Source organism: Perca flavescens, chromosome 5, assembly GCF_004354835.1.
Source record: "Perca flavescens isolate YP-PL-M2 chromosome 5, PFLA_1.0, whole genome shotgun sequence".
NCBI classification, from domain to species: domain Eukaryota; kingdom Metazoa; phylum Chordata; class Actinopteri; order Perciformes; family Percidae; genus Perca; species Perca flavescens.
This window is the reverse complement of record NC_041335.1, coordinates 39,010,157-39,029,755: the sequence shown is the minus strand read 5'-3', so window position 1 is coordinate 39,029,755 and position 19,599 is coordinate 39,010,157. Positions and strand designations below refer to the sequence as shown.

The following is a 19,599-nucleotide window of genomic DNA, read 5'->3' as shown; positions in this document are numbered from 1 at the left end:
CAAGCATCAGTTTTTGATAGGTTGGGCATCGTTTTGATCAGTAGCGGACCATTTCAAATGGAGGGACCACATGCAATTTAAGGGGTACCAAATATTTTATATATATAAATATAGTACAAGTACAAATATAGTACAAGTGATACATACCAAAAACCCTCCATAGGTTTGGTTCAATAAAAGACTAGTCTATATTGACAACGTTTCATTTACCAAGGTTTCGCCAGTTGCCCCTCTTTTCAGCCAGATGTCCATCCCCTTCCTCTGTCTCTGTGTTGGCGTTCTAACCTCCAGCTGATTCCTGAGGACTATGGTTAACTGCTCCTCAGATCTCTGCAGGATAAATCCAGCTAGCTAGACTATCTGTCCTATCTGAGTTTTCTGTTGCACGACTAATACTACTTTTGAATGTACACATGTTCCACCAAAAAAAGTTCCTTACTGAGACTATTTAGCAGAGGCACCGCGGCTCCGTCCGGAGCTTAGCCCCGCCGAAGATGATTGTGATTGGTTTAAAGAAATGCCAATAAACCAGAATACGTTTTCCTCCCATTCAGGAATGCTGTATGGACTAGCCAGACCTTCCTCCGCAGCAGATGGAAACGTTTCTTGGATGAAACGGATCACTTGCTTATTGTTCAGATAAGAGGAACACTTTTATTTTCATTCAATGGGGATTTACAGTTGTACCAATCTTTAGAGCCTGCTCACTGCGCTCCATGGCTACGACACAACAAGTGCCTGGAAGTATGGTGGTCATACGGAAACCAAAACTTGCACATGTTAAATTTGGAACCGATGATCAGATTCAAAACCAAATTTTTTAAATTGGAACCGTTTGTCAATGCCAAATCCTAGTTTTTGACTCGATTGAACTTGTGTGGGCAAGGCCGATCTTTTCAGTGGTTTCACTGCTGGGATTAGGTCTGCACCAGAGTTTGATTTTAAACGTATTCTCACCAGAACTGTACTAGAAAGCTTTGTTCCTACCCTGCTAACAGATTTCTCACTTTTTGGGACTTAAGCTCATTCACCGTATCCCCCAGAGCTAGATGAGTCCCTACATACCCTCCTAGTGTAACTCTGTCTGACGCACCCACCGCTACCGTGTCTCATGTGACCTTGTTATTTGTACATGCTGTGACTATACAAATCAAAACATGTGCAGTACAGGCCAAAAGTTTGGACACACCTTCTCATTCAATGCGTTTCCTTTTTATTTTCATGACTATTTACATTGTAGATTCTCACTGAAGGCATCAACTTAACACCAGTGTAACTATGATGACCCTTGGTGCAACCAACCATCAACACAACATCATCAAACTATCTAGTTTCAAAGTATCGTTTAGTGTGGACTTTACAGCTGAACTTAAGATAGAACTTATGCACAGCTGGTGCAACAGGCTGCTGGCAGAAACCTAGCAAAAGACATACATTTTCAAAACATAACATAGAAGTGAAAATGTAGCCCTAGAGGACCCAAAATGACGCTGAACATTTGTTCTGAAGGGTTACAGTACGATGCAGCTCGGTTCACGACTGCCGGTTACAGCGTTCATGCAAAATATTGGACCTTTTTTCTGCAGCTTGGGGTGTCTTTTGGAAGTTGAAAAAAGTTGACTTTTCAAAAAAAAAAAAAAAAAAAATGCCTGAAAACCGCCCTTCATCAACCGCTTTTTTTGACAGCCGACCAATGACAAGTAGCCAGAGAAGCTGTATCCATAACAACACGAAAAATCGTTTTATCTAATGTTAGTACCTCACTCTCTCTCTCTGTTCTTTCTCTAGCTCGCTCCACCACTTTTTTTATCTAACGTTAGCACCTCTCTCTCTCTCTGTTCTTTCTCTAGCTCGCTCCACCACTTCTATCTACGTTAGCACCACTCCACATACTGCTGTAGGATAGAGCAGTAGCTGTTGTTATAGCAACAAAGGTGTTCTTGGCTGCTTTTGGAACCAAAACACAGCCAGCTATTTTTTTATACAAAAAGCGCCCTAGTCAACTTTTGTGTGTGAACCTATTCTTAAGAGACAAGATCAAGACTGTAAAATACATTATTATTCTTTGAGTTGTATTAATTATAATTGTACATTTCCTATATACTCTTTGTTAATGTTCTGTATGCTCTGTGTCTTTGTCTTGTTGCATACTGCAGTCTCCTTTAGTTGGTGCCCTCATTATTTAGCGCTTCCTGTGAAAGGACAGCACATTGCAGCAGAGTACAAGTGACACCATATACCTTATGCATACAGTGGGAACAAACTGTTTTGTCATAGGATGAAGTGGTTTTTGTTTGAAGACTGTTGTCCAATGATAATAGAGTATTGTAAAGAATCATTTTAATAGGATAAGAAGAGATTTGTTTTTGGCTGTATTCCAATCAGAAACAGTTATTTGTCTTTAGATCTGTATAAAATCATTGTGTACTCTGCAACTGTTCTGTGGGAGCTGCCTTGAAAAAGTGAACTGATAAGACTTAGTGAGTTTCCCTCTGTAACTCCCCTGTAATTCAATACATAAACTTTTGCAATATATCACTTTAACCATCTCTGTGCTTTTGTGTGTAATATGTGTGTACCTATGGAGAGGAATAAGGACCAAATCCATAACAAGAGGCTTGTGGCTCGGTGGGTTCCTGATATTTTCAGACAGTCCTCTGAGATGGTGTAGTCCAGCGATATCCGGGCTGAGCTTCTTCCACTCTTCATCTCTCACCTCTGGGGAACAAACAAAACAAAATACAAAACAAAACAAAATACAAAACAAGTATTCAAACCTGTAAAAAATCACGTCTGGCTACACCACAGATGCATTCTGGGATGCAGGTAGGTAATGTAGATAATTACTGAGGAACGTAATGTGGAGCGACTGGTTAGTTAATGAGTAGTTATTGATTAACTGTGATTCAGCACTAATGATTATTCAGTGTATTATGCATCATACTGCCAACAATATGACGTTAAATCAAACGCTTACCAACAAAATAAGTTATAATCAAACTGTGACTCCATTTTGGATTGTTTTTCAATTTTTTTGTGTGCCACAAATTCATTTATATGCATCAGACTCATTGTGCAAAGTGTCTGTGAGTGACAAACATTTAAGACACACTGGGGGCGTGACGAATAAGTGACAAATAAATATTTCGCGTCAAATCTATTCACACCGGCAGCTAATCCATGATTAATGATGGTTTAGTAATGCTTATTCAGTATTATTATACATGAATCAGTTAAGGTTAAGTAATGATTATATAGCATGCACAATAATTTATATAGGTTGGGCTTTAAGTTGATGTCTAAATGAAGACAAAGGAACAAGCAAACCTCTGCATGGAGACTATGGAGTCTTTTCACTGATCTCACCCTCTTCCAAAAGTAAGTTATATGTTGGAGTATGGACGAAGGTATGTGGACAACCATAACCCGTAAATAAACAATAAAAACTGTTTTCTCATAATGAGATGGCTTGGCTGTGAACCTTTAGACAGGCATGCTATCAAACATCTTTATCAACCACCTACTATAGTTATATTAGGAAATACCTTAACTCATTTTGCAATGGCTTGAATGTGACGGATGTTCATTAACATCAAAAAGTTAAAGCTTGAATGCAAGATTGTTAAAAAGTAAAATATTTCTCACGCAATAGTTCAGTGAGGCTGAGGAGGCTGAAGAGGATCAGGAGCCTCCAACTCTTCTTCCAATCTGCCATCGCCCTGTGATATATATCACACACACAGGGCCCCAAAAACAGGAATAACCATCAGGCATCATCATCATCATCATCATCATCATCATGAATGAGTTAAAAATGGATATAGCAATGTGCTATGACCATACTGCTACGTTGATTTGGATGGGAATGGCCTTTCTATCTATTTTATTTATTATCTAGGCTATGGATATAGTTGATTAATAAACTTGACACCACAAGAACAGTGGTTATATAACTTTTGAAACAAGCCACTACATTTAACTTCAGGCTTCTTCAAAAAGCACACAAACCAAAAAACACAAAAAATGGCGGAAAAAGTGACAGAAATATCTAAAATGGTTTAGACATACTTATGTCAAAAAATACGTCAAAACATTTAAAGCAGCTACAAAAACGTTGAAGAAAGCTGTAATAGCTTCAGAAAATTCTTCATCCTGAAACAGAATACAATTAATATTGCTCCGGTTGATAATGTATAGATAATTGCTGCAAAATGTAACAAAGTAAAAGTCAAAAGTATGCACTATTGATCCTACTTAAGAAAAGTAAAGATACCTGAAAAATGTACTTAAGTACAGTAACGAAGTATTTGTACTTTGTTACATTCCATAACTAATCCCTACCTTCTACCATAACTTATTGTGGTCTGAAAGGCTTTCATGTTGAGATGTAAACTTTACGTTAGTACCCTTTATGTTCATCAATCCAAGGAAAACTGTGAGGCACGTTTGTAACGAGGACAGACAGACACAGAGTGGACATCCTGAAACTAAAATCAAACTACAGTTCTGTATCGGCAGTATTTAAAATGTGTCTGAAAAATCCTATAAAGGATAGGCCGGATAATCATCCAGACACGGGAATAAACCTTTCATTCATATTCTTTCAAAACCAAAACTTATAAAGGTTGTGTAATAACAACATAGGAACAAAGTATGTAGCGTCCGAACAGTTTCTCTTGGGGAACAAAATGTTAAATTGCAGTAAAGAAGAATAACCACATTGCAACATGATTCAAAAAGAAACAGCCTGTAACAGATATGTCTAAAAAAGAGATAACATTTTTTTTTTTAAATACCAAAAACTTTGAAGAAGTGACAAAAAAAGCTTTGTCCTCAAACAGAATCAGAAGTTTAAATGTGTTAAAGACAGAATAATAATATGAAGTATATTTACAGGAATGACAGGAGAGAGATGAGTTCTAGTGTCAGCAGCAGGAGAGATACCTGGAATATCACCTGATAACACACTTCATTACAAAGATTATACAGAAAAACTAAGCATGTGCTGGTCATATTGGATCAGAACAGACAGGTTACATCACAGTTAACTTCTTTAGAAAGGGACGGACAAAAAAGTCTGAAAAAAACCTGAAAAAAACATAAAAAAAGCGAAAAACGTTTGAAAAATGCGCATTAAGTTTCAAATCCACATTTAACTTTAAGGTTCTTCAAAAAACACAGAATAAAACTGCAAGAACTGAGAAAAAGTGAGAAAAAAAAACATTGGAAAAAGCAGCCAGAACTTCTCGCAGCTGAAACAGAATCTAAAACAATCAGAGAAGTTTTAATGTCGATGACAGAAAATAAAATATTTGTGTCTTAAAAAGTATATTTACCTGAATGACAGGAGAGAGAGAGAGATAGAAAAGTATGAGAACTCCTCGATCTTTATACTGTAAAATATTATAATATTTCATTATAATACACGCCCACTTTATCTTTGATAGGGTCAGCAGCAGGTAACATATTATAATATAGTGACACATCATCCCTACAGGAGGAGATTAGAGGTTTAATTTCTCTTAGCTTTTATTCTAGTTTAGACATTGGGATTTAATTTAACTTTAATTTGAGTTAGTTTTCAGTCATTTAGTGTCTACTTTCATTCATTTAGTGTCTACTTTGAATCATTTAGTGTCTACTTTCAGTCATTTAGTGTCAACTTTCAGTCATTTATTGTCTACTTTCATTCATTTATTGTCTACTTTCATTCATTTATTGTCTACTTTCATTCTTTTATTGTCTACTTTCATTCATTTATTGTCTACTTTCAGTCTTTTATTGTCTACTTTCAGACATTTAGTGTCTACTTTAAACCCGACATTCCAATGTTTCTGTTCTGGACATTCATGCTAATTAGTTCATATTACTTTTGAAAAGCTTTTTAACCTGCAGAGCAACTGTTCAAACTCTATTTCCAGGATATTTAAATCTGAAATAAATGAGAACAAAGGCAGTTTTATTTTAAAGCAACTCTCTAGTTTATATCTCAGAGGTTTTGGACAGAAAAGATCATCGTACTATACACTGACATCATCTCTTCTTTCACACACTTTCTCTGTTGTTCTTCACCAGTTATTCAAACTGGAAGCTACACCCTGAGATCTTGGTTTGCATGGATAACTTTGGTCATAAAGCACCAAACCGGTTTTGTGTAAAGTGAGAGATAACATGTGAGGCCGCGTGGCAGACAGCGTCTCCCTCTGAGTTCAGCATTTAAGTCTTCCAAGCTCCAGATATGGCTTTTACAGCACATCCAAAGTTCTGACAATCTTTCAAATATAATGGTTGATGTTAGAAATGGATTCCTGCATGTCTTCTTGTCTGATGTCCGCAGAGAGGACACGCTGTCGGATGCAGAATGCTGCAAAAAGAAACCCTTAACCTTTAAACCGTTGTGTTAAACTCAACTTCACTGAGGGCCAGACTGGAAAATGAGAATCACATTAAGGGACAAACATGTTTCATTGACATTCTTTTATTTAAGAGAAAAGTCAAATGTCTTTGGTTGTATTACTGCATGTGTCACATATTCTTCTCACTTACAGTTTGTTTGACAAAAATGTTCCTTAGCCATTATAGTCATAGACTATAAGATTTTACTACCTGTCTGATGTCCACACAGAGCACATGCAGTCGTACCATCCACTGACATCATCTCTTCCTTCACACACACACCTTCTCTTTTGTTCTTCACCAGTTATTCAAATTGGAAGCTACACCCTGAGAGCTTGGTTTGCATGGATAACTTTGGTAATAAAGCACCAAACCGGTTTTGTGTAAAGTGAGAGATAACGTGAGGGCACGTGGCCACACTGGAAAAGGTAACTCACATCAAGGGACAGACGTTCATTAACATGCTTTTATTTAATCAAAAAGTATAACATCTTTGACTGTAGTATTGTATGTCTCATATACAGTATACTTCTCACTTACAGGTCAACATCAAGCCGTAAAAAGTTCCTTAGTCATCAGAGAGTTTCAAAGTCGGTAAATCCCTCCATCTGTCCAACAACACACTCAAACTATTTCAGTCTTTTATTTAGTTTGCATCTACGTTTGGTGGGTTTGGACCTCCATGTGCTCATTGTGGCATTTTTGTGATTGTTTTGCATCTAAATTTTGTATTTTGGATCTTTTTGCAGTCGTTTGTTGTCTTCTTTCAGTCATTTAGGGCCTGATTTGCTAACACTGGCGCAGTTTGCGCTGCGTCTGTTTATGGGAGTTCGGTAATAGCGCACGCTATGCTTCCACATTTTGCGTAGTATTTATCAACCCTGACACCCATCAGCCAATCAGCGTCTTTCTCCGCCCACTATACCGTAGATTGCGCTGTAGTGAAGCGGTACTTGTGCTACGATACGGCTGAGTGCAGACTGAGATATTCCCACTGCTGATGCTATGACTGTTTGAAATGGTCCTGATGCCGATATATCTGTAATGTAGCGAGGAGTTTAACAGCTGCTGGAATGGGATGTGAACGCTGAGTGGGAGATTCAATTTAACTTTGATTTCTTCCAGTAACTCTAATATTGCACGGCTGCTTGATCTGTAACACTAAATGATGTTGTGTTCACTGACAAAGTGTAATTATTGTGTTAAAAACATTTTCAGCCTCGCCTATGTCTTGGTCTTGCTCAGATTACTGTTGCCATTTCACCAGCGGCATAAAGGTCTACGAGGAAACTCGATTGCGGCTGGTTCAGACCTGCTTTTAAGAGGCGGAGAATTTCCCCCGCAGAATAGAGTTGCGCTCTTACTGACAGTCTTTGTAAATACCACGGAATATATAATTAGGCGCACTTTGCGCTTATCCTCCCAACTTTTTGGGTGGAACTCCCACTTTCCCCACGACCCTCCCACGAACGCATATTGAAAGCGCAACTTGTCTCTTCTCGCTCATGTGGAGGACAATCTGAGATTTGACCCAAGTTTCCCTGTCTGTAAATAGCCCGCATCGGTTACGTCCGTCTTTGCGACCGATTAGCGCCTGGAAACAGGCGAAAACGGCTCGATAAATCTAGCCCTTAGTGTCTACTTTCAGACATTTAGTGTCTACTTTCAGTCCCATTAAAACTGCTAATGTAAATGTTGAAAGCAGTCTCAGACGTGATGTTAAAATGTGTTTTCTCCTGTTGGACCTGCTTCTGAGTCTGGCATTTTTAATCAGCTGAAGTTTGTTGTTGTGAGGCATGAGAAGAGAGCTGTGCAGCAATCTAACCGCCATGAAATGAACACATGCCCCCAACCTGCCCCTCTACTTGCCTCCCTACCTGCCCCCAATCCAAATGAATGCACAATGGAGAGTTTTGAATGAAAGACTGGATGTTACAAGTGTGATGAGTTTAAAAGTTGTATAATTCTTCCACATAGTTGTGATAATAGTACCAAAGCGATTAACAAAACTGTAATCTCTCGCTTTACACAAAACTGGTTTGGAGCTGTACGACCAAAGTCATCCATGCAAACCAAGCTCTCAGGGTTTAGCTTCCAGTTTGTATAACTGGGGAAGAACAACAGAGAAAGTGTGTGAAGGGAGAGATGATATCAGAACAGCCTAAAAACAGTAATTCATGTGTTCATTTCATGGCGGTTAGATTGCTGCAGTGCTCTCTTCTAATGCCTTACAACACAAACTTAAGATGATTCAAAACGCCACAGCCAGACTGAGAACCAGGTCCACCGGGAGAAAACACATCACGTCTGAGACTGTTTTCAACATTTAAATCAGCACTTTTAATGGGACTGAAAGTAGACACTAAATGTATGAAAGTAGTAGACACAAAACGACTACAAAAAGATGCAAGATTGTTTCTGCTTGATATGCTGAACTTTATGATGGCTAAGGAACTTTTTGTTTACTTTTTTAGGGCTTTATTTTTACCAAACTGTAAGTGAAAAGACTATATGAGACATGCAGTGGTGGAATGTAATGAAGTACAAATACTTCGTTACTATACTTAAGTACATTTTTCACGTATCTGTACTTTACTTAAGTAGGATCAATAGTGCATAATTTTGACTTCTACTTCGTTACATTTTCTGATCAGTTTTCCCCCTGCCAAAACCTCTTCCTGACCATCACACGTCTGCAGTCAGCAGAGAAGCCTTCAGCAGCGGATCCTGCAGTCCGTCCAGCTCCCGGTGCCGATATTACGAATCCCACTATGGCCACGCCAAGACCCGCCCTTCAATAGTATTTATTGGCCATGCGCATACCGCTCTCGGTACTACCGCTGCTCCCGTTACTGCTGCTGCCCCCGATACTCTGATGGGTCATATGTGAAGCATCCGTTCACAAGTCATATATTTATCTTAAAAACACTCCCGGTCCTCCTCAGCTATGGAGCCACGTACTCAGTGCTTAATTTGTAAAGTGGAAGGTCCCGGAGCACAGAGGGAGGGTGGATCCGGCGACTCAAAGCGGGGGTTGGAGGTAACGGAACAATAAAAATGACACTGCCTACGTAGCTTCTCTGACTAAAAAAAACTAAACAACGCTGTGTGTACATCAGGGCAATGTTTATTTTTTTATTTTAGAACATGCACTGAATCGGTGCGAAATGTAAAAAAAAAAATATAATACACTGCAACAATCGTTTTCACAAGCAGCAATTATCCATCGGTGTCATGATTGTGAGTTCTGTTGTGTTCTGTTTCCTGTTTTATTTTGAAGTCCATCTTGTCTCCCTTGTCTTGTTTGGTTTACTTCCTGTCTTTGGTTTTTCCTCCTTTGTGATTGCCCTAATGTATTTCACCTGTTTCCCAGCCCTAGTCTCACCTGTTGCTTGTTTCCTCATTTACTTTGTGTATTTAGTCTCTGGGTTTTCCTTAGTGTGGTGTGGGAGCATAGGTTATGTTCTGTGTTGGGATTTATGTTGTTTTGTCTCTGGTTATTTTTGCCTCCTGGGGCCTGTTTCACAAAAGCAGAATATATAAATCCAGGATAACTGATAAAGCGAGTCTTGACCTAGTCTAATCTGTGCATCCTGGCTTGGTGCGTTTCAAGAAGGCCAAGCCAGGCTGAGGAGGAGAGACTAGGAGCTGAGGAGGAGAGACTAGGAGTTGAGGAGGAGAGACTAGGAGCTGAGGAGGAGAGACTAGGAGCTGAGGAGGAGAGACTAGGAGCTGAGGAGGAGAGACTAGGTCGAGCCAGGCTGAACTAATTCAGATAGATGCGCGTCCACGGATTTCCTCAAAAGACCGCGAGGTCGAGCACAGATTTACTGATGCCGACATGGAGAATACGCATCGTACATAGACTACTTTATACAGAGTGAACAGCAGCTTCTTGTGGAAGTATGACGACGTGAAACATTATTTGAATAAAAAGAAAATAACACGGCCGCTGTACTGAAACAGAGAGAAAGCAGCAGACGATCCCGGACCGACTGAATGTGTAAGAAGACTAAATATAAACATTAACTGACCACTGCTCTGAATGGAAACCGTCATAATCATACCATTAAAGTATTAGGCTACTCATCATTTGCACAAATTAACAATTGTACTCTTTGCCTTAAAAGTAAGCAAAAGATAACTCAGGAAATTTACCATGAAGATCCATTTTCTATAACGCTAGAATATGAAGCGTAAATATCTCTTTCACTCTGTTCCTCCCTTTCTCTCATTTGCTAAAATATTAATTTCCTGAGTCATATTAACTTCCACTACTCGCTTTTAATGCAAAGTGTACAGGTGTTTGTTTTTGCAAATGACAAGTGACACATTGAATGGTTTCAGTTAAGAGCAGTAGTTCATAAATGTATATTTTTAGACTATCATTTAGTCGGTCCGCTATTATCTGTCACGCTTTTTTTTATTTTTTATAGTGGACGAGTTTCCTTCTCTACATATTATATGCCTTGCTCCCTGGTATATATGGACATAGAAAATAAAGACACTGAAGAAATTGCACTGTAAAATCTAGAAACTATAAAGATGATAAAGTGATAAATTCCATGCACACTATAAACATGAATGGAACAGAGTATATTCATCAGTTATTTCCCCCCAGGCAAAATATAAGGTCAAAAACCATTAAGATGTCCTCTCCCTGTTGTTACATGAACGTACAGTAGCCTACATCACTAGATAGTTACTGGTCCAGTGAACTAAGTCTATAATTTGGGAGGATTGTACAGTTAGGATATGCTCTTAAAATTGTACAATCCAGGCCCCTGGAGTGTTTTAAATCCAAAACCCATCTTTTCTCTAATCTTAACTTGTCCTTTTTGTCGGCTAAACTCAGCTTCATCGTCATTTTTCATAGGATATCATGAATTGGTGCGCACACATTTTCGTATGATATCGCACAAACCCATTCTTGAGAATTAAATAGTCTTATCGACTACATAGAATAACGGCCACATATATTCCCGGATTTGTAAGAAAACCAGATTTTTTTCCAGACAAATATTTACACAATTAATAGTAATACAAAGTGATTCTGTTGTATCTTGGACGGACGGACAGACACAAAGAGAGTTGGAGAGACAGACAGACAGACAGACAGACAGACAGACAGATAGGGAGACAGACAGACAAGCAGACAGTTACAGAGAAAGACAGACAGAGACAGGCTGACAGTTAGAGACAGACAGGCAGACAGAGAGACAGACAGGCAGACAGTTAGAGAGACAGACAGGCAGACAGTTATCAAGACAGAGGGACAGACAGGCAGACAGGCGGACAGTTAGAGAGACAGACAGACAGTTAGAGAGACAGACAGACAGGTAGGGAGACAGACAGACAAGCAGACAGTTACAGAGAAAGACAGACAGGCTGACAGTTAGAGACAGACAGGCAGACAGTTATCAAGACATAGGGACAGACAGGCAGACAAGCAGACAGCCAGACAGACAGACAGGTAGGGAGACAGACAGACAAGCAGACAGTTACAGAGAAAGACAGAGACAGGCTGACATTTAGAGAGACAGACAGACAGTTAGACAGACAGACAGCAAACACTCAGAGACACAGAGGGACAGACAGACAGATTTGAGTTCCTCTAACGTTATGTTGACCCAGTTCTTCTGCCTCCTTTGGTCAGGGGGTTTTGGCACTGTGCCGGGTCCGGATTGCAGGAGGATCCATACAACTTTAAATAAAAGGATTGGAAAGTGGTGGTGATATCTTTAGGATTTGTTGAGATACCTCGGTCCATGCGGATGCTGTTGATAGCAGCTCTGGACTCTGTTTTAATTTCAGAGCTAGCAATTTGCTTGGTTTACAACCATTAAAATAGTAATTTTGCCTTACTCTGTGCATTATGAATTCAGCTCTCCTTCTTAGCAAATCATTTAGCTCTGCTCGAGTTGTGACTGAAAGAGTATGTGTAGGTTTAGAAAAGCACGTCTTTAGAGACTGCTCTAATGATTTACAATGTTCTTCCAACTCTGCACTCCTTGCCTCTCTCTTTTTCTTTAAATTTACCACAAAGGAAGATATGAAATCTCTAATGAATCCTTTAGGGGCTTGCCAGATGTACGCCAGGTCTGAATCTCAGTCAGTATTGACTGATATAAACTCCGCCAGTTTGGCTTTAAACTCTGTATTAAAAGCTGTGTTTTGGAGAAGGGAATTATTAAATTGCCACATTCTAGATCTTTCTCCTAACATATCACAATGTAATGTGGTTATCAGCGCATTGTGTTCAGACAGGATTGCTGATTCTATTGCTATCATGTGGAACATTGTCTTAAGTTCACTGGAGCATAAAAATAGAGTGTATATTTGCACTCCCGGTACAAACAGCCTCGGCCACACAGCTGAGCTATTCACACCCTGTGACGTAACAACAAAAACACGTTGCTCACGTGCACCGAAATCATGGCGGACGTTCATCTTCCATGACCACAGAAACTTGCATATTAGGAAAGTTTTGTCTCTAAAGTTTATAACAATTGAATTTCTAGCGGAAAATGGATACCACAGTTGCTCTTTCTGTCTTCAGTGAAAGCATACAACCGTTAGTTTGTTAGGTAGTACCTATTTTTTGTATACAGTATGGTTACCTAGCAACCGAGGCTTGAAGACACAAAGTGGTAAACAGTTGTACAACATCCTGTAAGAACTGCTAGGTGAGTGGTTAGAACACTGAGCTTTGATTAGGGTAAGAATGTCAGGGTGAGCCAATCAGTGATGAGTTCCCTAATGAATATTCATGAATCTTCCCCTACCACCCTGTTAAAAAAAATATTGCACGTGTAAATATATGCCAAGGTACTGCAAATACACAGGGGTGCAAATAGCATACATTGATATTTGTACCAGAAGGGGTATTATTAGAACACATTGCTGTGTGCACCGGCAGGGTACGAATAGCATTCATTTCTAATTGCACCAGGGTACGAATAGCATACACTGCTAATTGTACCAGGGGTGCACCCAAAAAATAATCAATGCAGGAGTGAGTGAGGTGACTTGTGGAAAAAAAGGTGTAATCCTAGCTAGTAGGATGGTGCATCCTCCATATATCTGGGATTCCACAACTGCATTGAACATGTCCTATATATGTTTTGTGTCTTTCGTGTGGTTGACCCCTGATCTATCCTGATTTAAATATAGTACCGCATTTATGTCTCCCCCTATAATTAGTGAATATTCATTGAGAGAAATTAATTCATTGGTTAGGTGTGGGTAAAAACTTTCATCATATGTAGCCAGTGCACATACCAAAACAAAGGCCATTTTCATACTCCTTATCGTGGTACATATATAAGATATCCTGCCTGATAGATCTTTACTACTTTTGTCTATGGTGAGTGCACATCTCTGTGACAGCAACACAATGGAGCCCTTGGTTTTGGTGTCATCACTAGATGAGGCAGCAACCTTGAAGTATTTATTTTGTAGACGATTTACATCTCTTTTACGTAAATGTTAAATAGTTATAGTTATGTCTTAAATAGTCCAGGAATTTAGTTCGTTTGATCGGCCCGTTTAGCCCCCTGATGTTAACTGAAATGATTGAAAGCTCAGCCATCTTCAAAATTTACAATGCATACATGTCTTGAATACCCTACTGGATTTCTCTGACAAATCTCTAGCAAAGGGTGAGCTGTTCGCTCTGAACAAGGTGTGACAAAAACATGAACAATAAAATAAATAAAATAAATCCCCTAACCCTCTGAGACCGCAGAGCCCCTCCCCTATCTGTAAGATGTGTGACCACATCAAAGGCAGCTCGCGCAAAACTCCAGCTCAAAACTGCACCTCCTGTCTTCAGTCACGTGTTACTTAAAACAGGTCTAATGAACTCTTATGTTAAACATGAACAATGTAATACAAACCTTAGAACTAGGTCTCAACCAGCTATTGAGTTCTGAGCTAAGCTTGTGAGTCATGACAATCAATTTCTGGGATAAAGTATGTGAAAAACACACCAATCTAGTTGGAGTAACAGACTATAAGCTGAACAGACCACACATCCCTCATGTTCTTTCAGTCTGGCTAAATGTTAACAAACATAAACTGTAAACTGGCCAGCCAGTATTTATCATGTACTTTCAGCCTGGTTAAGTATCCCTTTAAACCTTGGGTCCAAAAGTTACATACCGTTTCCTCAGAATTTATCATATTCTTATCAGCCCAGTTAAATGTCCACAAAACATAGATTGTACACTAAGTAGCCAGAATTCATCATTTCTTATAGCCTGGTTAAATGTTCCTTTGAAAGTGGCTCCAAAAACATACACACAGTGTCCTCAAGTTAAATTCGGTTCAGATGTCCAAATACCGTCAGTCCGCAGGTGCTGAGTCCACCCGCCTCAGTCCCGGCGCCAATCGGGAAGTCCCACTGCCGCCCCCCGGTTCCTCCGCGGTCCATGCGCGTGTCTTGCCATCATCCACATCCAGTTCCAGACAGAAAACGCCTGGCTCCGCAGATCGCTCCCAGGACGGCTGGGTAGGCACACGAGTCTGAGCCGCCCCCAGAGTGTAGCTCGTGCCGTGTCCCTTCAAGCTCCCGAAGCCGCTGGGTCATGGATTGCTCCGGTTCATGCACCACAATCTCCTGCATCTCAGGTTCGGCCCCGATGTGTTGCTGCGAGGCACTAATTTCCGCTGACACTCCCCTAACTGTGTCGTAGATAACCGACTCAATCATACTTAGCTGCCTTTCCAAGAATTGGGTGATTATGTCCTCCACGTTGGGGCTCTTGCTGACATCAGTTGTTACGTTAGCTACAGCCCCATTAGCCACCATGCTAGCAGATTTCTCTGACCGAGTAGGTAATTAAGGCGACAACTAGATCTTTTTTTTTTTGCCTGCAGGCGTTTCCATTGAGTCACCGTGATAACAGACAAAACGATTTGGCGTCAAAGAAATATGCCAAATTAAATATTCACAAGCAGACATTTTCTCATTCATCTCCTTAATGTTGTACCTTTTCTTATAGAACTAAAATCTCTACTCAAGTCACTTATTGTTAAACAACAAAAAAATTATTAAACTTGTAGAAACTGTAGAGCTTTTTTCCTCTGAAACCACTGACTAATTGTGATTTCATGTTTACTTGTACCTCTTTATTTTTTTTTACGTAATTAACCTGTTATTTTATTGTTTGTATTGTCGTGTGTTTTTTTCATATATCTTTATGAGAATTACACTTGATGTTTTTGTGCTATTGTTTACCTGATTCTTTATATAAAGACATATTTGAAATTCAGGGGATCCAGTAATGGTCAAAGGTCCAAGTTTATCAGTTCAGCTGGACCGGGAAACCTTCTCTTGTTCCATCTGTCTGGATCTACTGAAGGATCCGGTGACTACTCCCTGTGGACACAACCACTGCATGAACTGTATTAAAGCCCACTGGGATGGAGAGGATCATAATAACATCCACAGCTGTCCTCAGTGCAGGAAGACGTTCACACCGAGGCCTGTCCTGCTGAAAAACACCATGTTAGCAGATTTAGTGGAGGAGCTGAAGAAGACTGGACTCCAAGCGGCTCCTGCTGATCACTGCTATGCTGGAGCTGAAGATGTGGCCTGTGATTTCTGCACTGGGAGAAAACTCAAAGCACACAAGTCCTGTCTGCAATGTCTGGCTTCTTTCTGTAAGAAACACCTTCAGTTTCATTATGAATCAGCTCCATACAAGAAACACAAGCTGGTGGAGCCGTCCAAGAAGCTCCAGGAGAACGTCTGCTCTCGTCATGATGAGGTGATGAAGATTTTCTGCCGTACTGATCAGCAGCTTATCTGTTCTCTCTGCTTAATGGATGAACATAAAAGCCACGACACAGTCTCAGCTGCAGCAGAAAGGACTGAGAGGCAGAAAAAGCTTGAGGGGAGTCGACAAAACATCCAGCAGAGAATCCAGAACAGAGAGAAAGATGTGAAGCTGCTTCAACAGCAGGTGGAGACTATCAATCTCTCTGCTGATAAAGCAGTGGAGGACAGCGAGAAGATCTTCACTGAGCTGATCCGTCTCCTGGAGAAAAGAAGCTCTGATGTGAAGCAGCAGGTCAGATCCCAGCAGAAAAGTGAAGAGAGTCGAGTCAAAGAGCTTCAGGAGAAGCTGGAGCAGGAGATCACTGAGCTGAAGAGGAAAGACGCTGAGCTGAAGAAGCTCTCACACACAGAGGATCACAACCAGTTTCTACACAACTACCCCTCACTGTCACCACTCAGCCAATCAGCATCCAGCATCCATATCCGTCCTCTGAGCTGCTTTGAGGACATGACAGCAGCCGTGTCAGAAGTCAGAGATAAACTACAGGACGTCCTGAGAGAGAAGTGGACAACCGTCTCACTGACAGGGACTGAAGTGGACATTTTACTGCCACAACCAGAGCCCAAGACCAGAGCTGGATTCTTAAAATAATCACGTAAAATCACACTGGATCCAAACACAGCAAAACACACGGCTGTTATTATCTAAGGGGAACAGGAAAGCAACAGTAATGAGTCAACAACAGTCTTATTCTAGTCACCCAGACAGATTCACTGATTATCAGCAGGTCCTGAGTAGAGAGAGTCTGACTGGATGTTGTTACTGGGAGGTGGAGAGGAGAGGAAGAGTTTATGTAGCAGTAGCATACAAGAATATCAGCAGAGCAGGGAGGTTGGATGAATGTGTATTTGGAGGAAATGACAAATCTTGGGCGTTAGATTGTTACAACAACAATTATACATTTTGGTCCAACAAAGTCCTCCAGAGTAGGAGTGTACCTGGATCACAGTGCAGGTATTCTGTCCTTCTACAGCGTCTCTGAAACCTTGACTCTCCTCCACAGAGTCCAGACCACATTCACTCAGCCCCTCTATGCTGGACTAAGGCTTTATTATGGAGACTCTGCTGAGTTGTGTAAACTGAAATAGACAGAAGTCATTTAAGGATTAAATTCTGTTTTAACTCTTCGACTTATTCAGTCTCCATGTTTGTTTGCTGAGAGCTGATTGTTGTGACATTCTATTCCACTGCATGGCTCTGAAGATAGAAAGGATCAGACCTCCTTTATCCTGCACACTTTGTTCTCTTTGTGGACATGTGGACTGTGTAAAGAAATCTAGACTTGGCGGACCAAATGTTATAATCATAATCAATAACTCATTCTTCTCTTTTAAATAGCTGAAATTCTGGTTCTGTGTGGATGAAGTGAATGTGTTGATAAAATCATTGAACAAGTCTTTGAACAGACTTTACTGATGGGTTGTGATAGCAAACTGAAGCTTTACATGATGAATAAACTAACATGAACAAAGTACTTTCTTTCTGTCTTCATTCCAAGGTTTCATACAAAGCTGATGTAAAAAATGTGAAACTGATATGAGAATATAACTGAGGCATTTTTTCTCCTGAAACACCAGAAAGTACAGTGTTCATGATTCGAGTCAGTCAGTCTCTGCTCCGTCACACAAATTGCAACAACAGCAACGAATCACTTCCTCTTTCTCTCTCTCGGCTTTCTAAACCTCTGTTTGTCTCAGTTTACGTGCAAACGAAGATTTCAAAAATCTCCACTCTGGCCGCAGTTTTTAGAAAGACTCGTTTTCAGAGGCGAATTCTCCGTTTGCGTGTAAACGAAGGGCACAAACGAAGGGAAATGTCTCCGGTTTTCAAAATAACCATGTACGTGTAAACAGGGCTTTAGTTACATAGTTAGGGTTTGGTTCCGGTTTAGGTAGGAGAGAACACATCTGGATACAACACTCGCTCAGTGCGTGCCGAAGAGCTGGCGGTCCAGTTTGATGAGCTGACGGAGGAAACCTCGGTTCGGGATGACACCGCGGTTATCTTTCACGGCACAAATGGCCTCCACCAGGGTCAGGTTCTGCTTCAGCATCAGGTAGGCCAGGACCAGGGTGGCGGAGCGGCTCACTCCCACGTGGCAGTGAACCAACACTTTACCTGGAATCAGAGAGACATGACACTGTAATAGTGTGTGTGTGTGTGTGTGTGTGTGTGTGTGTGTGTGTGTGTGTGTGTGTGTGTGTGTGTGCGTATGCCTGTGTGTTACAGCTGTCAATCTTCCTCTATAATACCATTTGAATTCCATTTGATATTTTTTTTTTATTTGAATAATATAATAATATTCAAATATTTAATGCTCAATTGCAGCCTGTTAAATAATATGTTCTACAATACTCCGGCTTATGCATGGTCAATGCCACTACAGTCATGTGGTTTTTCTTACACATTCTGTCCACTAGAGGGTCTTCTAACATCAGCCTGGCCTTGAGGGCACCTGTACGCAACTTTGTTTACATTAATTTTCCACCACGAGCACACAGCGACAAACACAAAAACTCAGGAATGAAACATAATCTAACAAGTGAATCGGCTCTGTTGTGCTCGGTTAGCACAATGACATCATGTTAGGAAGCACAGCCGAAACCATTTGTCATAAACTACGTAAGTAACAAACGATGCTAACTGCATTAATAACTAAGCCAAACAGTGCTGTCATTACTATTTTAGTGATTTATAAGCAACTTGTTTACAGCAGATTGTCACATTACTGAGAATACAGCTGTAAGAAGATAATATGACGTGGCAGCTAACTGACAGCTGTAGGGGAGCTAACACAAACTTCTTTCTCCATGAAGCTCCCAGCTACGCTAACGGTACCTCCCAACGCAGTTAGGAAACTAGAACGAGCTAACTATTGATAACATTAGCATTCTGGCTCGGTGGATGGTGATTTTAAAGTCATGTTGAAACTATTTCCCTTCTTACGATTTCCAGCCGCAGCCTGTCACCCCCCCGTGTACTAACATTACTCGGTACATAACGTTAGCTCTGTGATGTTGTACAAACGTTACCCGGTACGTAACGTCTTAGACCTCACAATACCTTGTGTTTCTCACTCCCGCTGTTATTGTTCATACGACGTGACATGAATCACACGTGCGGGTAGGTCAAGGCGAGAAGAGAGAGATTAGCTAACGTTAGCCAACATATTTATATAAAAAAGTCACATTCAAATAGTATTGATTTTTTTTACTATTCGAATTATATTTGAATTTCGGTATTCGTTCCAGCAGCCCTACTGTGTGTTTGTGTGCGTGTGTGTGCCTGTGTGTGTGTCTGTGTATATATATATATATATATATATACACAGTATATCTCACCCCCCCTGCTGAGCGCT

At 40.4% G+C, this 19,599-nt stretch overlaps 2 protein-coding genes across 2 annotated transcripts in view; one reads left to right on the top strand and one right to left on the bottom strand.

The window, feature by feature from the left end:
• The first annotated feature begins 15,683 nt into the window (after nucleotides 1-15,683).
• LOC114556311 (E3 ubiquitin/ISG15 ligase TRIM25-like) lies at nucleotides 15,684-17,067 on the top strand. Its single transcript, XM_028579217.1, has one exon. It carries the CDS (start codon nucleotides 15,684-15,686, stop codon nucleotides 16,830-16,832), a length of 1,149 nt encoding a protein of 382 aa, XP_028435018.1. The 3' UTR covers nucleotides 16,833-17,067.
• A 1,098-nt stretch (nucleotides 17,068-18,165) lies between these two features.
• The window catches only part of LOC114556310 (dual specificity protein phosphatase 26), a 6,304-nt gene continuing 4,870 nt past the window's right edge, over nucleotides 18,166-19,599 (bottom strand). Inside the window, exons 3-4 of the mRNA XM_028579216.1 lie at nucleotides 19,583-19,599; nucleotides 18,166-18,359 (exon numbers count right to left, since the gene is read on the bottom strand). The exon at nucleotides 19,583-19,599 is cut by the window's right edge and continues 195 nt beyond it. Of these exons, the coding sequence (XP_028435017.1) occupies nucleotides 18,166-18,359; nucleotides 19,583-19,599 (211 nt within the window). The remainder of the gene's footprint in view (nucleotides 18,360-19,582) is intronic.

Bases quoted from the DNA above. Each gene is read 5' to 3' on its own strand.
- LOC114556311 (XM_028579217.1), top strand. From the start codon at position 15,684: ATGGTCAAAGGTCCAAGTTTATCAGTTCAGCTGGACCGGGAAACCTTC.